The sequence below is a fragment of the Balaenoptera physalus genome, assembly GCF_965194825.1.
Source record: "Balaenoptera physalus genome assembly, chromosome: 20".
Classification (NCBI taxonomy): Eukaryota; Metazoa; Chordata; class Mammalia; order Artiodactyla; family Balaenopteridae; genus Balaenoptera; species Balaenoptera physalus.
Window position 1 is genome coordinate 16,093,717 of NC_138901.1, and position 25,082 is coordinate 16,118,798.

Genomic DNA, 25,082 nt, shown 5'->3' on the forward strand with positions numbered 1-25,082 from the left:
AAATTATGAAGACCATAGAATTCATTAATTTTTTTCTAATTTTTCTTAGAATTTTATGATCTTATCCTTAGAGATAACAGTATTATCTTAGAAACAAAGCTTTCAATCTGTAATGAATCATTCCTGTATCTTCCTTTTTTCTTTGCTTTTATAGACTACTAGAATAAGATTAAATTAAGAAGTGATTGGTTACAGGTAAGTGTAGGGAGACAGGACAAATAAACCTGACCCTGAGTATTTTTATTTAGTAATTAATCAGCAAATACTTAGGAGTACCTTCTATGTGCCCGGCACTTTGCTAGGCTTTGGGGATACAAAAGTAAATATGCTGGCAGAGTTCTTGCTATTAAGGAGTGTACAATCTGGTAGAGGGAAACAGACAACGAGCATGTAAACAAATGAGCAAAAAGGTACTGTTGTTTTGAGGTATTGTTAAGATGCTATCAAAGATGAAATAGGGCAATATAATAAAGAGTAATAGTGGGTGGGATTTCTTCAGACAGGGAGCTAAGGGAAGGCCTCTCTGAAGTGGCTCTATTTGGGTTGAGGTCTGAATGATGACGAGAGCCATGTAAAGAACTGAGAGAAGAACATTCCAAGTAGAAAAATAGCATGTGTGATAGGCCTAAAATGGGAATGAATTTGACGTGACTGAGAGATAGAGAAAAGGCCAGTGTGAAAGAGGCCAAATTATGCAGGGCCTTGTAGGCCACGATGATAAAGTTTGGATATTATTCTGGTTGCAGTGGAATGTCACTGGAGGTCTTGAAGAAAGGAGTAATTTGACTTGATTTCAGCTTTCAAAAGATCACTCTGGCTGGTGATCTCATCTATGCAGGATGGGGAAATTGGAAGAATGAGGACTAGATAGTAGACTGTTTCAGTGGCCCAGGAAAGAGATGATGGTGGCTAGGGCTATGGTTACAGCAGTGGAGATAGTGATAATGGATGGATTCGGGACCTATTTTTCAAGTAGAGCCTAGATTTGAATGTGGGATATGAGGGAAAGAAGAAATGAAATCTAGTCTCTTCTCCCCACCCTCCCCCTCAAAACCCCCAACAGGGTAGAGGGGATGCCATTACTGAGATGGGGAGGGCTTGAGACATTTTAGAGAATTAAATCAATAATTCCATTAAATTTGTGATGCCTTTTGGACATTCAAGTGGAGATACCAAATAACTAGTTCAATATACCATTCTTGACTTAGGGAGGTTGCCCTGGAGATACAAATTTGCTTTTACCAACTCAAAGACAGAACCTGGCCCAATGAAACTGGATGCAATCTCATAAAAAGAGGATGTAGATTTAAGAAAAAAGACAGCTAAGGGTCTAGCCCTGGGGTGCTTCATTATTCAGAGATCTTGATGGGAGGAAGAGTCAAAAAAGGAAACTGAGAAGAAGCTGTGAGGGAAAAAAGAAGAAAATCAGATGGCTATGGAGCTTCAAAAGTCTGAAGAAAAATATGTTTCAATACACAACATTGTAAAGCAGCTACACGCCAATAAAAATTTATAAAAAAGTTTCAATAAAGAGGGGATAGTCACTATGTCAAATGCTGCTGAGATATCAAGTAAAATAAGAACAGAGAATTGATCATGAAGTTTGGCAAGAGATAGACCACTGATGATTGAGAGCTGGTTCAGTTCCATGGCAGGGAAGCAAGCACTGAAGAGTGAATGGGAGGTTAGGAAGTAGAGACAATGAGTAATGACAACTTTTTGAGAGGTTCTTCTGTGAAGAGGAACTGATCGAGTAGTAGCTGGCAGGGGACAAGGGGAATAGAAGACATATAGCTGCTTGTCAATGGAATATATACAGAGATACAGAAGAAAGGGAGAAATCGAAGATGCAGGAGAGAAAGAGGAAAATTAAGAGGAAAGAGAAAGAGTTAAATCTTTGAAAAGGCAAGTGGAAATGAGATTCAGGGCACAAGTGGAAGGGCTGGCCCACAATGGGAGCAGAGATTCCTTTATGACAAGATGAGAGGCAGGGTATATGGGCATAAGTATTGGTAGGTTCATAGAAATTAAGGAGGAAAATGAGGTTAGTCTTATCTAATTGCATCTTTTTTTTTCTATGAAATCTGATATGAGGAAGTGTTGGAAATTTGAAGAGAGAAGGTGTGAAATTGTCTCTGAGAGTGAGAAAGTGAATTTATTTGGAAAAGGTAGTAGGCACTTTGGCCGCATTAAGGGCTGCCCAGAGAAAACCATAATTCAGAAAGACACAGGCACCCCAATGTTCATTGCAGCACTATTTACAATAGCCAGGTCATGGAAGCAACCTAAATGCCCATCGACAGACGAATGGATAAAGAAGTTGTGGTACATATATACAATGGACTATTACTCAGCCATAAAAAGGAATGAAATTGAGTCATTTGTTGAGACGTGGATGGATCTAGAGACTGTCATACAGAGTGAAGTAAGTCAGAAAGAGAAAAACAAATATTGTAATATTAACGCATGTATGTGGAACCTAGAAAAATGGTACAGATGAACCGGTTTGCAGGGCAGAAGTTGAGACACAGATGTAGAGAACAAACGTATGGACACCAAGGGGGGAAAACCACGGTGGGGAGGGGATGGTGGTGTGCTGAATTGGGCGATTGGGATTGACATGTATACACTTATGTGTATAAAACTGATGACTAATAAGAACCTGCTGTATAAAAAAATAAAGTAAAATTCAAAAATTAAAAAAATAAATAAATAAAAATAAAAAGAAGTGTTGGCAAGGATTAAAGAAATTATGCATTGCTAGTGGGAATGTAAAATAGTGCAGCTACACTGGAAAACACTTGGTCAGTTCCTCAAAAAGTTAAACATAAAGTTGCCATATGATCCAGCAATCCATTCCTAGATATATACCCAAGAAAAATGAAAATATATGTCTACACAAAAACTTGTACTCAAAAAACTATTCATAACAGCAAATAGTCATAACAGCATTATTCATAACAGCTAAAAAATGGAAATAACTCAAATGTCTATGAACTGATAAATGTCTAAACAAAATGTGGCATATCCATATAATAGAATAATATTCCATCACAAAAAAGGAATGAAGTACTGATTCATGCTATAATACAGATGAACCTTGAAAATAATATGCTAAATCAAAGAAGTCAGGCACAAAAGGCCACATATTGTATGATTCCATTATATAAAATGTTCAAAAAAGGCAAATCCACACAAGCAGAAAGTAGATTAGTGGGTGTCACTGGCTGGGAAGAGGTGGGAATGGGGAATAACTGCTTAAGGGTATGGGGTTTCATTTTGAGGTGATTAGAATGTCCTGGAGTTAGAGTGGTGATGGCTGGACAGCTTGTGAATATATTAAAAACCACTGAATTGTACACTTTAAAAGAATAAATTTTATGGTATGTGAACTATATCTCAATGAAATATGTACATTGATAAAAAGTGTCATAGATTATAAAGGCATTCCAATTTAAAAATATTAAATGTGGAAAAAAAGACATTTATTTCACCAAAGCATTTAGAGATACGTCATTGATAGGAATATCTGCATCTATGAAGAGTCGGGGGTTAGGAAAAGATGCTGGTGTTGAAATGGTCTCCCTAGTTTCAAGGAGGATAAGAGGAACCTCAGCGACAGAGGCCAAGCAATAGTATTCAAATAGCAGGGGCAAAATGATGTGCTTATACAACAGAGATAGTATGGTAATAAGAATGATACAGGGATTAATACTGTAGGATTTAGGGGAACGGATTCCTTGAAGTTAAGACTTCTATAAATGAAATAGATGCGCAGTCCAGTTGGGTATACCTGAAAACTCCAGAGGCCTGACTTGAAATGGTACAACAAAAAGCAGTGGTCTCTCATCCAGTTTTCAGATCTGATATAATTCACATTAAGAACCACTTGAATGAAGGAAAACTTAACTCCTCTTGAGGAAGGACTCTGTAGTAATAGCAAAGACATTTACTATGAATCTTCTTAAACCCTGTCTTATTTTGTTCCCTTTGTTATAACTTTTCCCCATTTTCCTCACTTATTTTTTATATTCTTGTATTATTTATATTTCATAAGCTGCTTGAAATCCTTTTTGAAACTATAGAGACTAAAAATTAAAAACTTAACATTCATATAGTGATTTTTAAATGTCATTTCATTATTTTTATTTTACACTTACTTTTCTTTGAACTAGAAGTATTCACTTACCTATAGACTCTTTGAAATGTGGACTTTAAAAAATTTCCTTTAAGAAATCTTTTAAATCTACCGCATTATCTGGAAGGTCAAAATCAAGCATACTGGCATTAAAAACCTGATTCTGAATTGGCACATGAAATAAAGGCTCTGATTTACAATGGTTAGCTAAAATTCCATTCTAGCTCATTTTCTGTCTCAAAAGATTGAAACTATTTCAATAGAACTTTTCATACTTTTAGGAACCACACCATTGAACAGTTAATGATATTAATAGCTAACATTTTTTGAGTTCTTACTTAAAAGTAAGAACTTATATAACTTTTGAGTTCCTTACGTATATTAGGCATCCTTTATGGTGCTTTACACGTATTAATTCTGCAATCTTCACAATAATTCTATGACAAAGGTACCCTTAATATGCCTATTTTTAAAAGATAAAAGCAAAGAGAAATTAAACGACCTGCCCAGATCACAAAGCTAAGAAGTGCTAGCGGTTATATTTGAACTGAGGCACTCTAAGGCCAGAAGTGACAAGGTTAACTATTAGGATACACACAAACACACACACACACACACTCACACACACGAAGTAAGATGCAATAATATAATCGCTGCAGAAAATCTAGGGCTATAACTACATTAAGGAGACTTCAATTTATAACAAAATGTCAGACTGGGTAGCACAGAAATCACCCCACTACAAATCACCAGCGATGTCGTGTGAAAGACAGTATTCTATGAATCCATGACCAAGTCATATGAAAAGGAAATAATAAAATGTTAAGTGGGCACTGAGATCCAGAATGGAAACCAGTGAATACTAGGCCTACAGCTATCTTGGGAACACATATCAGACCCAGAAATGGCTAGGTGCTTGATTTAAAGGCTCATGCAGAATCATAAAAGAGGACTTGGATCCATGCTAAACGGAGAGTTTGGATTTAGATACCAAATAAACCTGGGATGCTTAAAGGATTTCAATCCAGTGAAAAGGAGATTAAAACATCACATTCACTGGCCCAGGTAAATAACAGGGAGACTTAAATCTTCATAATTAAGAGAGGCAGTAGGAAAAACGTCTCCTGGGACAAACCGAAAGCCCAGCCTGCATCTCATGTGGGTTTGGAATCTAAATTTATACCACGCTCATGACATGAGGAAACAGCAGGTCGAAATGTAAAAACTGATCCAGGTCAATACTAATATGGAGTATCTGGAAGAAGCAATAACCAAACTGTGCTGGGGAGGCATTCTCAAGCCTAGGACTCAAGGGATTCCCATAGAAAGAATAAACTGGATAAGACGAGCCCAAAACAAAAGGTCACCTAAAATGAATGAAACTCAGCAGCTTCTAGAAGTATTCCCACATGATTCGACTTCTTAAGAGTGAGTATGTATAGGAAAGGAGATCAAATACATATTATATGAAGTCAAAGACGGAAAACAAAGGTAAATTTGCGCCTGCTGGGAAACAATGACCAAAACTAAATAACTGTTCTTTTAAAAATGTAGTGAGCCTTTGGGTATTACCTTTGGTTAAAAAACAAAATGGGACAAGTACTATAAATGGACAAATGAAGGTAGATCTCCTCTGAAGAAAGATTACATAACAAAATGAAGCTGCTGGTGCCATGTCTTTGTTTTATTTCATAATATATGGTATTTTCCCACCCATGCTTATAACTAATGGATGATAATTATCTAAATCAGCATATATAGTATCTAAATAAGCATATAGTATCAATAGATGAGAACAGTTAGATATGGTCAACAGATATTTAAATTAGTAGACTATTTTGGCTCTTATTTGTATCAATCTAAGTCTCTACTAAAACTCCCTTTAGTGTCTTAACCTTATGTATATACTCTAAGACTGATTCCCATTAATAGAAAAAAATGAAAAAATCTCAAGCCAAAAGAAAAATGCTCACTGCTGGTGTCACAACATTTAACAGCTTCACTGAAGTCCTCCTCAGTTAAATTAACATTCAGACTTTTCAGGGCACACTGCAAGTTAGGTATACCAATCTTGCCATTATCAACATGTGACAAGATGTGAGCAGCTTCTTTAATCTCTACAAAGATAAGTATATACAAGATATTATATTTTTAATGCAAAATAAATTTCCTGAAGTCCACACTATAGGTAAACTCTCAAATTATTTATTTTAACCAAAATCTCTGCAGGAAAAATACTAATATTTTCTATTTATAACGGATAACCCATTTATTTCAAGTAGCATTTGAAACCAAAAAATTTAATGGCAAAGAGAATACGGTGGGTTATCTGAATCCATTCACCCATTAAATACTGAATAAGCTGTAAGCCTTTCTTATAATAGTTATGTTCTCTACATGTAGGTCTAAAGATTTCTATCAACTGATAAGGCAAACAAAGGCTAAAATTTGAGATTTGAAGTTTTTTTTTAAAACTTAACAATTATATTTATTTATTTATTTATTTTAAAGATTTGAAGTTCTTGATCCCCAGGGCCACTGTTAGTCCATCTCATGCTCTTGTGTGAATTAGAAAAAGGGCCCCCCCCACTATGTTTCAATTACAAAAAGGCACACCCGCCTCTGGGCAGCTGCAATCTATCAAAGCTTGGAGGACACAGTGAAATATGGACTACATTTCAGCCTCCACTTGTACGCTCTCAACCAGGCACCCTTGCGCAAGGCACAACACATACAACCAAATGGGGCAGTACTGTTGATAACAGACCAATTCAAAATATAAGACATAATAATAATTGGGTGCTTTAATTTTTCATCAATATCATTTCCCACTCCATTTCTCCCTCAACCCCAAAATGAATTTGTTGTATATGTTTCCATAGTCTGAAAAGTGTCACATTACACCAGCAAATCTAAACCTCGTAGAGGTCACTTGGAAAGAATACCATAATATCATCTTAGATCTATATTCATTCTACTAACATTAACTTTAGTACTATTAGCTATTAAGACCAGCAATGAAAATTTCAGCCATCTTACCAAAGAGTTTTCTGTAAATTCCTTGAAGACAGGGACTGAATCTGTCATGTCTTGTAAACAAAATTATAATATATTATACAGTTGGTACTATTAGAAAAATATGCACAAGATAATATGCAAGCACTGAGAAGGTGCACCTAACCTAGATTTAATGAGTGATGAACTCTGGGAAGTCTTATGGGGTGGGAGGTAATATCGGAGCTGAGTTTGGGGGAAAAATGTGAGATTGTCTAACAGGAAATATAAACAAAGGAAAAATCACATGCAAAGACATGGAACTGAAAGCAAATACAGCCAATTTAAATTATAATAATTAGTATGGCTACAGAATATATGCAAATGTAGAACTGATGAGAGATGATGTTAAAGAGATAAGACAGATTTATTCATTCATTCATTTCATAAATATTTACAATTGTATGAGTTAATAACATAAAGATTTGGAATGATGCCTAGCACAGTAAATATTATGTATGTATTAACTATTAGTATTAGCTATTACTAAGAGCCTGCTGAAACCCAGGATTGTGCTAGGATCTGGAGAAACAACAGTGAGCAAAGTGGAGACATGTTCCTTGGCCTAATGGGCAAGGGGAAGAAAGAGACATTAATCAAATAATCAAAAACATGAATGCATATTTATAAATGAAATAAGTGTTATGAAAGGGACATGGTTTAATGAGAGCACATAACAAAGGAAGCTAACCTAAACTAGCAGATAATGATAGGCTTCCCTGAGGAACCTGACATTCATCTGAAAGATGAGTAACATTAACTAGACAAAGAGGGTCAGGGAAAAATATTCCAGGGAATATAATATGCAAAGGCTTTGTGGTGGGAGGAAAAGAGAGCATCTAAAGAACTGAAAGAACACCAGTGTAGCTGAAGTACAGAAAGCAAGGATAATGGTCCAAAATTATGCTAGGAGGTAGGGTGTGCAGCATTTTTATCTTTACCCTAACAACAATGGGAAATGTTTAAAGAGTTATAAATAGGGGGAGATAACATGATCAGATTACTGTTTAGGAAAAAAATATCACTCTGGCTGGAGTGGACAGAATGGACTAGCAACCCGTTGGCATTTGGCAATCATCCTAAAGAATAACTCTTTTATAGGAAATGTTTTCTCATATATATATATAAAGTTCTCACCATCTGCCTTTGGTAATTTCAGATTTGAAGACAAAGTCTCTTTCCTAAAACCTGCAAATTTAGAGAGAGAGAGATTACATAATAAGGCATGATATACTGATCTTACCCAGTTTGAAAGGAAACCAATGCACAGATTAAATACTTCACCTCTAAGTAACATTTATCATTGATGACCATTTTCTTCTCACAAAATCTTCCCCTGGCTTCCAGAATATTATTATCTATTCATGTTCCCCTTACTTCTTAGACTCCTTCATGGATTTGTCATCGTCCACCAGCTCCTTAAATGTGGCAGGGTTTGGATGCTTCCTTATTCCCTAAGAAGGCAGATTAATCCCCAGGCCCATATATTCAATAAAATGTTTAATTATTAGTCTGAATTGTCCTTCTCAGTCTCTGCTTGCCTACCTGTCTATTATCCATCTAATCCTGGAGCTTTTCCTAAGAACAATTTGCAATTATACACTCCTACATACTTCCTACAGAAATACAAATTGGTACAGAGATCTATTTGGGGGAAAAGTGATAGAAATAAAATCTGCCCATTTGCAGAGATGGACAATACTGCAGCTAAAGATTAGTTCAGAATAACTCGCAATTAGTCCAGGTACTACACCTTGAAACAAAGGGAGGTTAGAATAAAGGTAAATTATATTTACCTTAATTTTTAAAATTTGTTCTAAGCAGGATGAACAAATAGCTAACCTATTAAGAAGTACTTTCAAAACAGTAGGTTTGGGCAATTTTTTAAGATAACTCTAAGATAAAACTTAGAGTTTTGAGAAATGCATTGAGAAATGCAAGGTTTCTCAAACTCAGCACAATTAACATCTGGGGCCAGATAATTATTTGGGGGTGGGAGTACTATCCTGTAAATTGTAGGATGTCTAGCAGCATACCTTGCCTCTACTCACTAAATGCCAGTGGTCCTCCCCCATCAGTTTTGACAATCAAAACTGTCTTCGGACATCACTAATTATTAGAGAAATGCAAATCAAAACGACAATGAGGTATCACCTCACTCCTGTTAGAATGGGCATCATCAGAAAATCTACAAACAACAAATGCTGGAGAGGGTGTGGAGAAAAGGGAACCCTCTTGCACTGTTGGTGGGAATGTGAATTGATACAGCCACTATGGAGAACAATATGGAGGTTCCTTAAAAAACTAAAAATAGAATTACCATATGACCCAGCAATCCCACTACTGGGCATATACCCAGAGAAAACCGTAATTCAAAAAGACACATGCACCCGAATGTTCATTGCAGCACTACTTACAATAGCCAGGTCATGGAAGCAACCTAAATGCCCATCAACAGACGAATGGATAAAGAAGTTGTGGTACATATATACAATGGAATATTACTCAGCCATAAAAAGGAACGAAATTGAGTCATTTGTTGAGACGTGGATGGATCTAGAGACTGTCATACAGAGTGAAGTAAGTCAGAAAGAGAAAAACAAATATCGTATATTAATGCATGTATGTGGAACCTAGAAAAATGGTACAGATGAGCCAGTTTGCAGGGCAGAAGTTGAGACACAGATGTAGAGAATGGACATATGGACACCAAGGGGGGAAAACTGCGGTGGTGTGGGGATGGTGGTGTGCTGAATTGGGCGATTGGGATTGACATGTATACACTGATGTGTATAAAATTGATGCCTAATAAGAACCTGCAGTATAAAAAAGCAAACAAAACAACTAATACTAAACTTTCATTGGGTTATTTGTATGGAAATATGTTAATATAAATGTTTCAGATATTACATGAAATTTCTAAAAATCTTATATTTGTATTTGTATGGAAATATGTATGGAAATATGTTAATATAAATGTTTCAGACATTACATGAAATTTCTAAAAATCTTATATTTGTATTTGTATGGAAATATGTATGGAAATATGTTAATATAAATGTTTCAGACATTACATGAAATTTCTAAAAATCTTATATGTTCTGGTATAATGTTATAAGTAATAATCCTAGTTATTACTTTAAAATGTATATCTCAGAAATAACTAATTTTCTTGTCAACTGCATTATTATGAACTTTCATCAAATCTTTTACCGTGGTCATTTTTAAGTCTTTTGTCATTTACAGACAGTTCTGGGTGTACTCTGATGATTTTGCAAATATGTTCCTATAAAAGGGTTTCATCTTCAAGAAATTCATGGAAAAGACTCTGACAAGTACAGGTTTCTGGTAACTGACTGTACTACTGAACTGAATGAATAAGCATTTTCAGAACTCTGATGAAAAACTGATGAACTCATGAAAGTGCTAACAAAGGATCAAGATAAAAAAAAAACAATTAATTACATGGAACTGAGTGAACTGATGAGGATGAGTATAATTTTTGTGACTTTCTGTCTGAATTAAAAAAAAAAAAAATCCCACAAGGACACAGAGGCAAAGAATATACAAATCAATTTTCACTGCAAAGTAAAGGAGCTGTTACAGAGGAGGATTACTGGACTGAATGTTATTATGACATAGTATGAGTGTGTTTCATGTTTGGTAATTGCAATCATTCTTGCTTTTGTTGTAGTCATCCATGTACAATGCTTGGTGTCAGTCTATTTATCTCTTGTAAAAATAAAATACAGTGTGTGTGTGTGAAAAAAAAAAAAAAAAAATTAACCTGAAGGTATTCCCAAACAAACAAAAAAAAAAACTGTCTTCGGACATTGCCAATTGTTCCCCAGGAGGCAAATCTGATTTTACTTTTTAGCTGAAGCTAAATTTAGTTAGGAAAATGGCTTTCTAAATATGGGTAAAATTCATCTGTGGACATCCCAGATGAGAGTATAAATGGATCAGGTAAATTCTTTGTCAATACAGCAAACAGCAGATCAATACTTATATAGAGTGTTACAGAGACAAACACTTTAATTTAATTATTCAACAATAACTTGCACTTCTCAAAGGACCTTTCACTTAAAAAAAAATAAAGCTAGAAAACTCTAAGACCTTTCTAAAACTCATAAAAGGAAAAGGGTTAACTCTGGAATAAAATTACCATAAAAGGAAACATTATTTCAAAGCCATGCAAAAACATATGTAAATAGTTTGAGACCAATTTTATAATCCAGTCCAGGATATCATCTAGGCATTTGATATTGTAATAACTAAATCTCTGTGGATATACCATATAGGGTATATCCCTTAAATCTAGTCTATAGTAAACAGTGTTCCAATAAGTTTTGGTGTTATTTAAGAATTTATTAAGACAATTAGTATTTGGTAAAATAGTTTGAAACTCTTGGATAAAATTTTAGCAGAAATTTTTATTATAAGCTGCTGGTTATCTGCTCAACCAACTCACCTTCAACAAATGAATCATCTGGTATTTCTTGAAGACTAACATCAGTGAAATAAATTTTATCAGTGTTTCCAAGTATATCTGAATATTTGTCCTTATCAGACTGATTACTTTCTTTCATGCAGTCCAATGTACTGATGGTCTCATTCAATGCTACAAACACAGAAAATATACATACTACATGTAATCCAGGCCATGGATCTAAATTTGGGGAAATAAGAATAAAACTGATGGACCCGGGACTTCCCTGATGGCACAGTGGTTAAGAATCTGCCTGCCAATGCAGGGGATATGGGTTCGATTCCTGGGCCAGGAAGATCCCACATGCCACAGAGTAACTAAGCCCGTGCACCATAACTACTCAGGCCCGCGTGCCTAGAGCCCGCACTCTGCAACAAGAGAAGCCACCGCAATGAGAAGCCTGCACACCACAACGAAGAGTAGCCCCCGCTTGCCGCAACTAGAGAAAGCCTGCACGCAGCAACGAAGACCCAATGCAGCCAAAGATAAAAATAAATAAATACATTTATAAAAAAACAAAAACCAAAAAACAACTGATGGACTCTTCTAGATTTGCACTGTCCCAAACAGCACCCACTAGCCATATGTGGCCATTTAAATAAGTAGAGCAGTCCATTCTCCACTCCTACAGCTTTCTATAGCCCCTTATCTTTGTTCTTAAAATTATTTTGTTACAAGTCTCTGTGTTTTGTTTGTTTTTGGTTCTTGGTTTTTGGTGGGCTATTCCTCTATGAACAAAAGTATACCAAAGTTTCTCTAGTTATTCTTTTATGAGCTCACCATTTCAGTAAAAAATACCCTTCATTCTTCTTAACTGCTCTCAAATCCCAATCTTTCCTTTTCCACTTTCCTTCCCTACACGCTTGCTCCTCTCAACTAACTTCACTCAATTTAGAGAGTCATCATAGTCTATCATGTTTAGCACAATAACATCAAACATTTGAACTAGAAAATACATGACTGACCTCCCTTAATTTTTAAAAGAAAACTTCACATTTCTAAACTAGATTTCTAAAGAAGCATCTCTCAAGATTCATTAAAATAAAGTGATAATAAATTACTTTAATATTAGCTAATTTATGTAAAAGTATAATTTTATAGATTATTTTGTTCTATGATATAGTAATTAGTCATTGGTAAGAAGTTTCAAAAACATATCATGTGAGGAAGAGTTGATGGGAAATTTGAGTCTAGAGAAAAGATGGCTTAAGGGGAAAGAAATAAAACCTAAGAGTTCTCACATCTCTGGAGGGCTACTGACAGAAGAAAGAGTCCAAATGTTAAATACGGTTCAGGAACAGAATTATAAAGATTTCCACCAAATATGTGGAATAGTTGCCTAGTTCTATAGCTGTCCAGAGACAAACAGTGGAATGAGTGTACAATGCCATTAGCCTATCCTCAAAACCCACTGATTTGATTTTTAAATTAATATATAAAAATTAAGGAAACTCCATATCTAATGAACTAGGGAACTATTAAATCCCCATACTACAGAACTCATTCTCTGACCATGATAAAATACTGATAAGGGCTTCCCTGGTGGCGCAATGGTTGAGAATCTGCCTGCCAATGCAGGGGACACGGGTTCGAGCCCTGGTCTGGGAAGATCCCACATGCCGCGGAGCAACTGGGCCCATGAGCCACAATGGCTGAGCCTGCGCATCTGGAGCCTGTGCTCCGCAACAAGAGAGGCCGCGATAGTGAGAGGCCCGCGCACCGCGATGAAGAGTGGCCCCCACTTGCCGCAACTAGAGAAAGCCCTCGCACAGAAATGAAGACCCAACACAGCCATAAATAAATAAATAAATAAAATTAAAAAAAAATACTGATAAAACTAGAAATAATTAACAAGGATAGGGCAATAATGAAATTCAAATTGCCTTGAAATTTAAAGTTTTCTTTTAAACAACTCTTATATCAAGGAGAAAATCAAAACACAACTGGAAATGTTTAGAAAATAACAAGATACTTTTGTAGTTCATAAGTGTGATGATTCGGTGTTCATGCAGTCGTGTGATATGCGCCTCCCTGAAACCTTGTTATGACACCAGCATATTACCCATCTGACGTAAAAAGAAAAAAATAACAACAATAACAAACCAGACTGTTATATAAACCAAAGTTTTACTACAATGAAAATTGATAGTCTTAAACATATTTATTTCTCAGCAAGAAAAAAATTAAATTAATAACTTAAACAAGAAGTTAGAAAAAATAGAAAATGGGCATAAGGGAACAACAGAAAGGACTTCATAAAGATAAAAACAGAAATTAATTTTTTAACTATAAAGAGAAACACTAAAGATAACTCTAAGAGTTAGTGCTTTAAAAGAGAGATAAATAAGACATTTGCTACATATGGCTCTGGTGACCAGAGGGTAGGGCATTGCTTTGATGCACAGGTCATCTCCTACAAAAGGCCACTCTTCTCCAAGGTCAAGAAACATAATCAACCTAACAAATATACAGAAATAAAAACAGAAAATTAGGCAAAATGAGGTAACAGAAGAATATGTTCCAAACAAAGGAAAAAGATAAAACCACAGAAGAAGGACAAAGTGAAGCACAGATGAGCAATCTACCTGAAAAAGAATTCAAGGTAATGATAATAAAGATGTTCAAAGAACTCAGGAGAAGACTGGATGAACAGAGTGAGAAGTTAGAAGTTTTTAACAGTTAGAAAATATACAGAATAACCAAACAGAGTTAAAGAACACAATAAATGAAATGAAAAATACACTAGAAGGAATCAACAGTAGATTTGATGATACAGAGGAACAGATCAGCAAGCTGGAAGACAGTGTAGTAGAAATCACTGAAACAAAACAGAAAAAAGAAAAAAGAATAAAAGAAAATGGGGACAGTTTAAGAGACCTCTGAGACAACATCAAGTGTACTAACATTGCCATAGGGGTCCCAGAAGGAGACGAGAGAGAGAAAGGGGCAGAGAGCATATTGGAAGACATAATAGCTGAAAAATTCCCTGACCTGGGAAAGTAAACAAACATCCAGATACAGGAAATACAGCGTCCCAAACAGTACCAACCCAAAGAGGATCACACAAAGACACATTGCAATTAAAATGGCAAATTAAAGATAAAGAGAGACTATTAAAAGCAGGAATGGAAAAGCAACAATTTACACACAAAGGAACTCACATAAAGCAATCAGCTGACTTTTCAGCAGAAACTCTGCAGGTCAGAAGAGAATGGCCTTATTTAAAGCGATAAAATGGAAAAACCTACAACCAAGAATACTGTACCTGGCAAAGTTTTCATTCATATTTGACAGAAAGTTCAGAAGTTTTACAGACAAGCAAAAATTAAAAGTGTTCACCACCACCAAACCAGCTTTACAGGAAAAGTTAAAGGGACTTCTCTAAGCAAAAAAGAAAAGGCCACAACTAGATAATGAAAATTATGAAAGGAAAAAGTTCATTGGTAAAGGCAAGTATACAGTAAAGGTAGTAAATCAACCACCTACAAAGTTAGTAGGAAGGTTAAATGACAAAAGTAGCAAAATCATCTGTACCCACAATAAGTAGTTAAGGGATACACAAAATGAAAAGATGTAAAATATGATGTCAAAAACTGTTGAGGGGGTTGCAGGGTTGTTAAAATGCATTTGAACTTAAGAGATTGGCAACTTAAAATAATCACATATATTGATATATATATAGAGAGGGAGAGATTGCTATATATAAATCTCATGGTAACCGCAAACCAAAAATCTATAATAGATACACACACACACAAAGAAAGAAATCAAAATAAAACAATAAAGATAGTCATCAAATCACAAGACAGCAAAAGAAGAAGAAAGGAACAAAAAACCCTACCAAAACAGCTTCAAAACAATTAACAAAATGGCAATAAGTACTTACCTATCAATAATTACTTTACAATAATGTAAATGGACTAAATGCTCCAGTCAAAAGCCATAGAGTGGCTGAATGGAAACAAAAACAAGACCCATATATATGCTGTCTACAAGAGACTCACTTCAGATATAAAGACACACACAGAATGAAGGTGAGGGGATGAAAAAAGATATTCCATGCAAATGGAAATAAAAAGAAAGCTAGGGTAGCAATATTTATCAGACAAAATACACTTTAAAACAAAGATTAAAACAAGAGACAAAGAAGGACATTACATAATGATCAAGAGATCAAGCCAAGAAGATATAACAAATATATATATATATACATACATATATATGTGTGTATATATACACACACACACACACAATAGAAACATCTAAATACATAAAGCAAATATTGACAGACATAATGGGAGAGATTGACAGTAACAATAATACTAGGGGACTTTAACACCTACTTACATCAATGAACAGATCATCCAGACATAAAATCAATAAGGAAATAATGGCCTTAAATGACACATTAGACCAGTTGGACTTAATAGATACCTATAGGGCATTCATCTAAAAGCAGCAGAATACAAATTCTTTTCAGGTGCACATGGCACGCTCTCCAGGATAGATCACACACTAGGCCACAAAACAAGTCTCGACAAATTTAAGAGGACAGAAATTATATGAAGCACCTTTTCTGACAACAATGGTATAAAACCAGAAATCAATTACAGAAGAAAAATTGAAAAAATCCAAACATATGGAGACTAAACAACATCCTACTAAAAAACTAATGGGTCAGTGAAGAAATCAAAGAGGAAGCCAGAAAATACCTAGAGATAAATGAATGAAAACACAATAATCCAAAATCTATGGGACTCAGCAAAAGCCATTCTAAGATGAAAGTTTATAGCGATACAAGCCTACATCTGGAAACATGAAAAATCTCAAATATACAACCTAACCTTACATCTAAAGGAACTAGAAAAGGAGAACAAACAAAACCAAAAAATAGTAGAAGGAAAGAAATCATAATGATCAGAGCAGAAATAAATGAAATGAATATTAAAAAAAAAATTAAAAACATCAGTAAACAAAGAGCTGGTTCTTTGAAAAGATAAACAAAATTGATAGATTTTTAGCCAAACTTATCAAGAAAAAAAAAAGAGAGAGGGCCCATATCAATAAAATCAGAAATGAAAAAGAAGTTACAATTGATACCACAGAAATACAAAGGATCATGAATTTACTATGAACAATTATATGGACAATCTGGAAGAAATGTATACATTTCTAGCAATCTATAATCTTCCCAGACTGAATGAGGAAGAAATGGAAAATATGAACAGACTGATTACCAGTAACAAATTGAATCAGTAATTTCAAAAACTCCCAACAAACAAAAGTCCAGGACGAGAAGGCTTCACATGTGAATTCTATCAAACATTTAGGGAAGAGTTAACACCTAACACTACTCCAGAAAATTGAAGAGGAAGGAACTCTACTAAACTCATTCTACACAGCCACCATCACCCTGATAACAAAACCAGACAAAGACAGATTCAATGCGATTCCTATCAAAATACCAATGGTATTTCTCACAGAACTAGAACAAATAATTCTAAAATTTGTATGGAAATGCAAAAGACCCCCAAATATCTGAAACAATCTTGAGAAAGAAGAATAAAACTGGAAGTATCACACTTCCTGATTTCAAACTATACTACAAAGCTATAGTAATCAAAGTAGTATGGTACTGGCACAAAAACAGACACATAGCTCAATGGAACAGAACAGAGAGTCCAGAAATGAATCCACACTTATATGGGCAATTAACCTATGACAAAAGAGGGAGAATATACAGTGGGGAAAAGACAGCCTCTTCAATAAATGGTGTTGGGAAAACTGGAAAGCTACATGCAAAAGAATCAAACTGGACTCCTCTCTCACACCATGCAAAAAAAAAATCAAAATGAATTAAATATATAAATGTAAGACCTGAAACCATAAAACCTCTAGAATAAAACATAGGCAGGATGTTCTTTGACATCAGTTTTTGTAATATTTTTTTCAACATGTCTCCTTAGGCAAGGGAAATGAAAGCAAAAATAAACAAATGGGACTAAATCAAACTAAAAAGTTTGCACAGTGAAGGAAACTATCAACAAAACGAAAAGGCCACCTACTAAATGGGAGATGATATTTGCAAATAATATATCTGATAAGGGGGTGAGTATCCAAAATACACAAAGAATTCATACGACTCAACATCAAAAAAATAAGCAATATGCCGTTAAAGAACGGGCAGAGTATCTGAATACATATTTTTCCATGAAAGACATACAGATGGCCAACAGGCACATGACAATATGCTCAACATCACTAATCATCATGGAAATGCAAATCAAAGCCACAATGAGATATCACCTCACACCTATCAGAATGGCTATTATCAAAAAGACAACAAATAGCAAGTTTGGGGAAGGATGTGGAGAAAAGGGAAATCCTGTGCACTGTTGGTGGTAATGTAATTTGGTGCAGCCACTATGGAAAACAGTACAGAGGTTTCTCAAAAAACTAAAAATAGAACTATCATATGACCCAGCAATTCCACTCCTGAGCATATATCCAAAGAAAACAAAAACACTAATTAGAAAAGATATATGCATCCCAGTGTTCACTGCAGCACTATTTACAATATTCAAGATATGGAAGCAACCTAAGTGCTCTTAAATAGATGAATGGATAAAGTAGATGTGGTGTACATGTACATGGAATATTACTCAGCTATAAAAAAAATAATAAAATCTTGCAATTTGCTGCAACATGGATGGACGTAGAGGGTATTATGCTAAATGAACTAAGTCATACAGAGACACACAAAACTGTATGATTTTACTTATGTGTGGAATCTAAAAAAAAAAAGAAATGAACAAAAATAATGAAACAGAAACAGATTTTTAGATACAGAGAACAACCAAGCGTTTGCCGGTGGGGAGAAGGAGGAAATAGGTGAGGGAGATTAAGAGGTACAAACTTCCAGTTATCAAAGAAATGAGTCATGGGTATAAAATGTACAGTGTGTGGAACATAGTCAATAACTATGTAGTATCTTTGTATGGTGACATATGGTAGTTAGACCCATCTGGATGATAAGTTTGAAATGTTTAGAAATATCAAATCACTATGTTGTGTAACAAGAACTAACATTGTGTTGTAGGTCAATTATACTTTAAAAACAAACAAACTCATAGAAAAAGATATCAGATTTGTGGTTACCAGAGGTAGAGGGTGGAGGAGGAGGAATTGGATGAAGGTGGTTAAAAGGTACAAACTTCCAGCTGTAAGATAAATAAGTACTAGGGATGTGATGTGCATCATGATAAATATAATTAACACTACTGTATGTTATATATGAAAGTTGTTAAGAGAATAAATCCTAAGAGTTCTCATCACAAGAAAAAATTTTTTTCTATTTCTTTAATTTTGTGTCTATATGAGATGATGGATGTTCACTAAACTTACTGTGATCATCACTTAATGATGTATGTAAATTAAATCACTATGCTATACACCTTAAACTTATACAGTGCTGTATGTCAATTATATGTCTATAAAACTGGAGGAAAACAAGAATGAGGTAGCTTATATAATAAAACATGGAACAATATCTAAGATACACTGTTACTTTTTAAAGCAAGTTATGGGATATTATGGACATAGTAATCTAATTTTTAAATAATAATTTGGAATATACAAATGTTCACTGATGTAAAGGAAAAAAGCCTAAAAGAATATTTACCAAATATTAACAGGGGTTTTCCAGAGGGTATCATTACTAGAGGCTATACTTTGTATTTCGTACATTTCTGGTCATTAAAATTTTTGTAACATTTTAAATATTGCTATTAGTATATAATACAATTTTCTTATTTTGACTACAGGAAAAGATAACAACCTTATTTTTTCCCAACTTTCCCATCACAAATGCACAATTCTTAAATGAAAAAAAATAGTCAAATTTACCATAATTGGAAGTGCTCAAATATAGATGAAACAAACTTCTGTCACAGATACTACAAAGAAGATTAAGCACCCAGTATAGTGTTTGACTAAATGAATGAGTCCTGAGCTGTTGCTTTTTAACAGTTTTACCATAAAGATCTTATCAATAAAATTGGAAAATTTCTGGGTGTCTCTCAAAGCCTTCATACAGTCTTTAACATTCACCATATTGTCTTCTGGAAGGAAAAGAGAGAGGGGTCACAAACAAGAATTTGTGGACAAGATAATATTAAAAATACAGTATCAAAATCAGCATACAACTTTTATATATTCTTAAAAACTTTATTTACAAGATACTTTGGATTCATTTTCATCCAGTATGCCTTGCAATAACCCTACAAGATTGTAGATACACTAGTTCTGGTTCTGCCTGCAAAAAAACTAAAATACCAAGAAACTTTTAAAGTCCAATAACTTCACTCTGCCCAAAGTGACAAAGCTAGGATTTCTATTCACAGATCCTGAATTCCCAAACTATTCTTCAGTCACTAAATCAAGATATAACTGAGGAGAGAGGATTCCAACATGCCCACTCCCCACAAAATTTCAACCTGCTTGTTAAACTTATTCTCATAACTGCAAAAGAGGAAAACTCCATTTCAAAGATAATGTTCAAAGTAACAAGCAAATACCTATAGATATTTGCTCAACAAAGCAATTGCATTTACTTGAACAAAGACCTTGCACACTTTCTTTATAAGTACTCCTACCAAAACAAAATGAGACAGAAAACCTGATAGAAATATTTATAAATGCTTACCAGAAACAAAATCTGATTGAAGGATTTTCTCTACCTCTTCTTTAGGTGACTTAATCCCAATATCTCTTAGAAAGCCTTCCAAGTCCTTCCCAGGTATCATGTCACCTTCAGGCAAATCAACAGCTAAGACGATCTCCCGTAACTCTAGAAATAGAAAGAAGTTATTTAGTAATTGATCTAACCTCTGATTTTAAGAGCAGTAGCCATCACTAAAGGCTTTTGTCAGTGGCAGCCATATTCCTGAATCGAGGAATAAGAAATCTCAGCGAATAATCCAGCCCTCAGGAAATTCTATGTCCAGCAGTACAATATGCAAAGAGTTCTTGGTCTATCATGTTTCTCTGGTGCTAATATAAAATTAGCACAACCTAAGCGCGCCTTGAGCGGGGGAGCGGTGCTGCCTGTGGAGATCCGCGGAGGCCGACCGGATTCGTTGGCTGCCGTCCCCGCTGCCGTGCACTGGGTTAAAAACTACATCTAACGCCAACCATGAAAGATCCAAAACACAGCAGTACTAGCCCAAGCATCATGAGTGAAGAAGTGATTATTAACGGTCATTCTCATGAAGATGACAATCCATTTGCAGAGTACATGTGGATGGAAAATGAAGACGAATCCAACAGACGAATAGAAGAGGAGTTATGGGAAGAATTTATTGAACGCTGTTTCCAAGAAATGCTGGAATAAACCACATGAGTGGTTTATTCCAGCTCGAGATCTCCCACAAACTGTGGACCAAATCCAAGACCAATTTAATGACCTTGTTATCAGTGATGGCTCTTTCCTGGAAGATCTTGTGGTCAAGAGCAATCTGAATCCAAATGCAAAGGAGTGTGTTCCTGGGGTGAAGTACTAAAATATTTGAGTAGATGGGGCTATCTTTTGGTGGATGTAGCGCAATTTCCACACTGTGAAGGCAGTATTAGAAGACTTAATTGTAAAAGCTCTCTCTTGTCACTGTGTTACACTTATGCATTGCCAAAGTTTTGTTAGTCTTGCATGCTTAATAAAAGTGCTGAGACTGTTATTAGGTAAAAAGCTGTCAAACATTTACCGAAAATAGAATTGGCCCACGGCTTGATGTGAAGACAGCAAGGAAAGAAGCACTAGTCAAGTTGTGTCAAAGCACCAAACTAAATGACCTCTAAATCTTAGTGAATTGTCCTTTTTGAGACTAAACTGTTCTCTTAGGGTTAACTAATACTTGTTAATGTCTAAACTCTTTTTAAATGAATAAATTTAAATTATGTTCTAGTTGTTAAGTGAATTTCTCAGTTCAGACTTAAATTTGCATTTGTCCCCATCAAAAATAATCTCCTTTTTCTGAAGAAGGCTTGTTAGTTAATTTGAAATAATTCATTACAGACAAGTATGTCTTTGGTTACTGAGGTTACAAGGTAGTGAACCTAAGTCCTGGCTTTTATGGTATGTTTTCATGTAAGAAATATTGAATTCTCCTAATGTTATATCGAGAAAGTATGTGATTTGCGAATTGCATTCTCTTCTAAGGAGTCATTGCATCATGGCTATACCTATCTGTGTAAAGTCTAACATTTGACCAACCCATAATCCAACTGAACAAAGAAATTGCAACATATGATTTGAGTGCTGCTTTTCCTTGCTTTGTTAACCATCTCTACAATAGTCTGCAGCACAACTTTTCTTTTAACAAAGCTAGAACAGTTTTGGCTCCTTAAACTTCTTATTTGGGTAGGTTAAGCTGCCATACATATTTAGTGTGAATAGTGTTTAAGTTGAAAATATGGTAAAAAAAATTATATATTTTAAAAAATATTTAAAAAATAAATAATAATAGAACTGAAAAAAATAAAATAAAATTAGCACAACCAAAATGATTCATATAGCTGATTTTTTCACTGCAATTACATAGAGTAGTTATTTTACCATGGAGCTCTAATAGTAGCGAGCAAAATTAACTTTCTTTTTTGAGGTGAAATAAATTTCAGAATCATGAGAAATATAAAATATGAAACACAAGTATCACAAGGACTCATCCACCTTTTCTTTTCAATTCTACCAGGACTCAATCGTACCCTAGCAACTGGAATTCTTCTGCATGTCCAACCCTTTCAAAGGAGGTGTTAAGTCAGATAGACCTGCATTCAAACCCTGACTCTGGGATTTGTGACCTGGAACTGTGTGATCTTGAGCAAATTTTTACTACTTAACACCTCTATAAAGCTCAGTTTTCTTATATATATAATGAGATTATAATAATACCTACCTCACAAGGTTGATGTGGAGATTAATATGATAATGTACTGAAAAACACTTAAAACAGTGTTAGACATATACTAAGGGCTTAATAAATGTCATATTATTAACAGCAATAAAATAATAATTGTTATTGTTATTATTATTATTAAAACCAACAGGAACTAGCTACAAATAGTAATCACAGCTTCTTAGTTCCTTAGATCCTGCCTCTCTTCCTGTCCCCCTAACATCATTGGGAGGCAACTGCAAATGGCAATGTGAGCTTTGCCAGCACCTGAAAACCTGTATCAGCTCTGCTTCTTTGTCTTAACTAAAACTTGGTTTCCTTTAAAATACTGTTTCCTTGCACAACCATCTTGAGTAGAATCTGTTTATCCTTCCATGCTCCACATATCACAGGACCAGGAAGCCGAGCAACATTCTCCTAGTTTTCTGCTGCTGTTGTCAGCCTATTTTAGTTCCAACTTCAATCAAACTTTATCTCTCCCCTTTGAGGCTCAAGCCTGGTATTCAACTATGCCACCCTCCTGACACCATCCTCTATTACTTTCTGATCACTCCTTCCCATTCTCTAAGGACTTTGGCATGTTGATCATAATCCTCCCTCAACCCCATATCCCATTATCATCCCATGACATTAAGGATGATCCTAACCTCAGAGCACCTTGACCTCTTAACTTTCACTAGCCTTCACTTCTTTTCCAAAGTCATCCACACCAATGGCTATCCTTAATCCTCATCATTACCTAGCATTGCCTGCCCTACCCCTAATATCTTAAACTACAAGATCAGACACTGACCATAATCCTTTAAGACTGTATGTGTCTTTGCTGAAGGGAAGCACAGAACTTCGCACACTATGCCTCCTCTCCAGGCCCCTCCAAGTACTCCAGCAGAGAGTCTAGGCACAGTGAACTAGCCTGATCAGTTAGTAATGGAGGAAACATTCTGAACATCCTCAGGCCTGCTATGTTAACTCTTCTCTTCTCAGGTAGCCCTTCTTTACTCTTCCCTGTAGTTATTGGCCTTACATTGCACTGGCTGGCAGATTCCAATGCCATCCCCCTAATCCCTGTGACCATCCCCCAGGTTCAGGTACCTAACCTATATCTATCTGTTCTCCTTTCTCAATGGTTTAATTTCAATTTTTTTTCTTCCTTCACATAAAAAGTTATTTGTCCTGAATACCAGTCTTTCTGAGCCCTGCTCTCTGATTTCAAAATTAACGACCATTTGCTAAGCAGATAATACATACCTAATAACTAGGTTATACGCTTTACATGTGTTTTTGCAGTTGATCCTGACAACTCTATGAGAAACATGATGTTATTAGTGTCCTTGTTTTAAAGATGAAGAAATCAGAATGGCCTAGAGTGAGCAGCCAGCTAATAAGTCAAAGAACCACAAACCCATCTCTATCATACTCCATAGCCCATGTTCTTTTCTACTGCTATGCACTGTTTCCTATAGCTTAGCTAATCTAATTAACTACTATGCTACGTTGATGCTAATTATGTTATGACCCAGGTAAAATATTTATATGTAAACAACAAAATATTAAACACATTTCTTAACCTAAAAGAGAAACTCTTATGGCAGTAATTTCATATGCCAGGGCAGACTGAATATTGAAAATCTGTAAAGTATTTGTCTCCTTCTTTGCCCACAGAAATGACTCTGCATTTGTTTCCCTAACATTTGTCTGTGTTGTCATTCTTTCCCAGAGAGTGCTCACTGACCAAATAGTCATTTGAATGGTTATTCAAAATTACCAGTGATGTTAACTTTTAAACATATTTTCCAGACAAGAAAGTACACAAACTCCACAAGTACTATCTTCATTGGTTTCAGTCCTACTTTTTAAACTTTTAAACAAAAATGGAAGTCAAATAATAGAAAACCTGTGCCACCAAACTGCACGTGGTCTCTCTGGTATTTAACAAAAACTAAAGAAAGGAACATGTGGAATGTCTATTAAAGAAGCAAGGGACTTCCCTGGTGGTCCAGTGGTAAAGAATCCGCCTTCCAATGCAAGGGATGTGGATTCGATCCCTGGTCAGAGAACTAAGATCCCACATGCCCTGGGGCAACTAAGCCCATGCACCACAACTACTGAGCTCGTGTGCCTCAGCTAAAGAGCCCACGTGCTGCAAACTACAGAGCCCACGCACCCTGGAGCCTGCACCACAACTAGAGAAGAGAAAACTCGCATGCCACAACTAGAGAGAAGCCCGCGCACCACAACGAAGATCCCGCGTGCCACAATGAAGACCTGACACAGCCAAAAAATAAATAAATAAATATTAAAGAATCAAAATATTTATGAGAAATTGTATAATATAGAAGCCTATACACAGGATGGAGTCCTAAGTCTGAGGCTTAAGATGATATACAGAATATTCATATCTGGAAAAATTTTAAAGCCAGTAGCTGACTTTACATAATGCCCCAGAAACAAA

General features: G+C 35.3%; 1 protein-coding gene and 1 pseudogene across 2 annotated transcripts in view; one reads left to right on the forward strand and one right to left on the reverse strand.

Moving 5' to 3' along the window:
- EFCAB3 (EF-hand calcium binding domain 3) overlaps positions 1–20,591 on the reverse strand; it is a 76,780-nt gene extending 56,189 nt beyond the window's left edge. The window contains exons 1-2 of the mRNA XM_082443140.1: positions 20,386–20,591; positions 8,330–8,380 (exon numbers count right to left, since the gene is read on the reverse strand). Coding sequence (XP_082299266.1) covers positions 8,330–8,380; positions 20,386–20,485 — 151 coding nt within the window. The 5' untranslated portion in view covers positions 20,486–20,591. The remainder of the gene's footprint in view (positions 1–8,329; positions 8,381–20,385) is intronic.
- A 144-nt stretch (positions 20,592–20,735) lies between these two features.
- On the forward strand, positions 20,736–21,412 carry LOC309650994 (polyadenylate-binding protein-interacting protein 2 pseudogene; annotated as a pseudogene). The gene has a single exon. The product of its transcript is annotated as a polyadenylate-binding protein-interacting protein 2 pseudogene (transcript).
- The last annotated feature ends 3,670 nt before the right edge of the window (positions 21,413–25,082 follow it).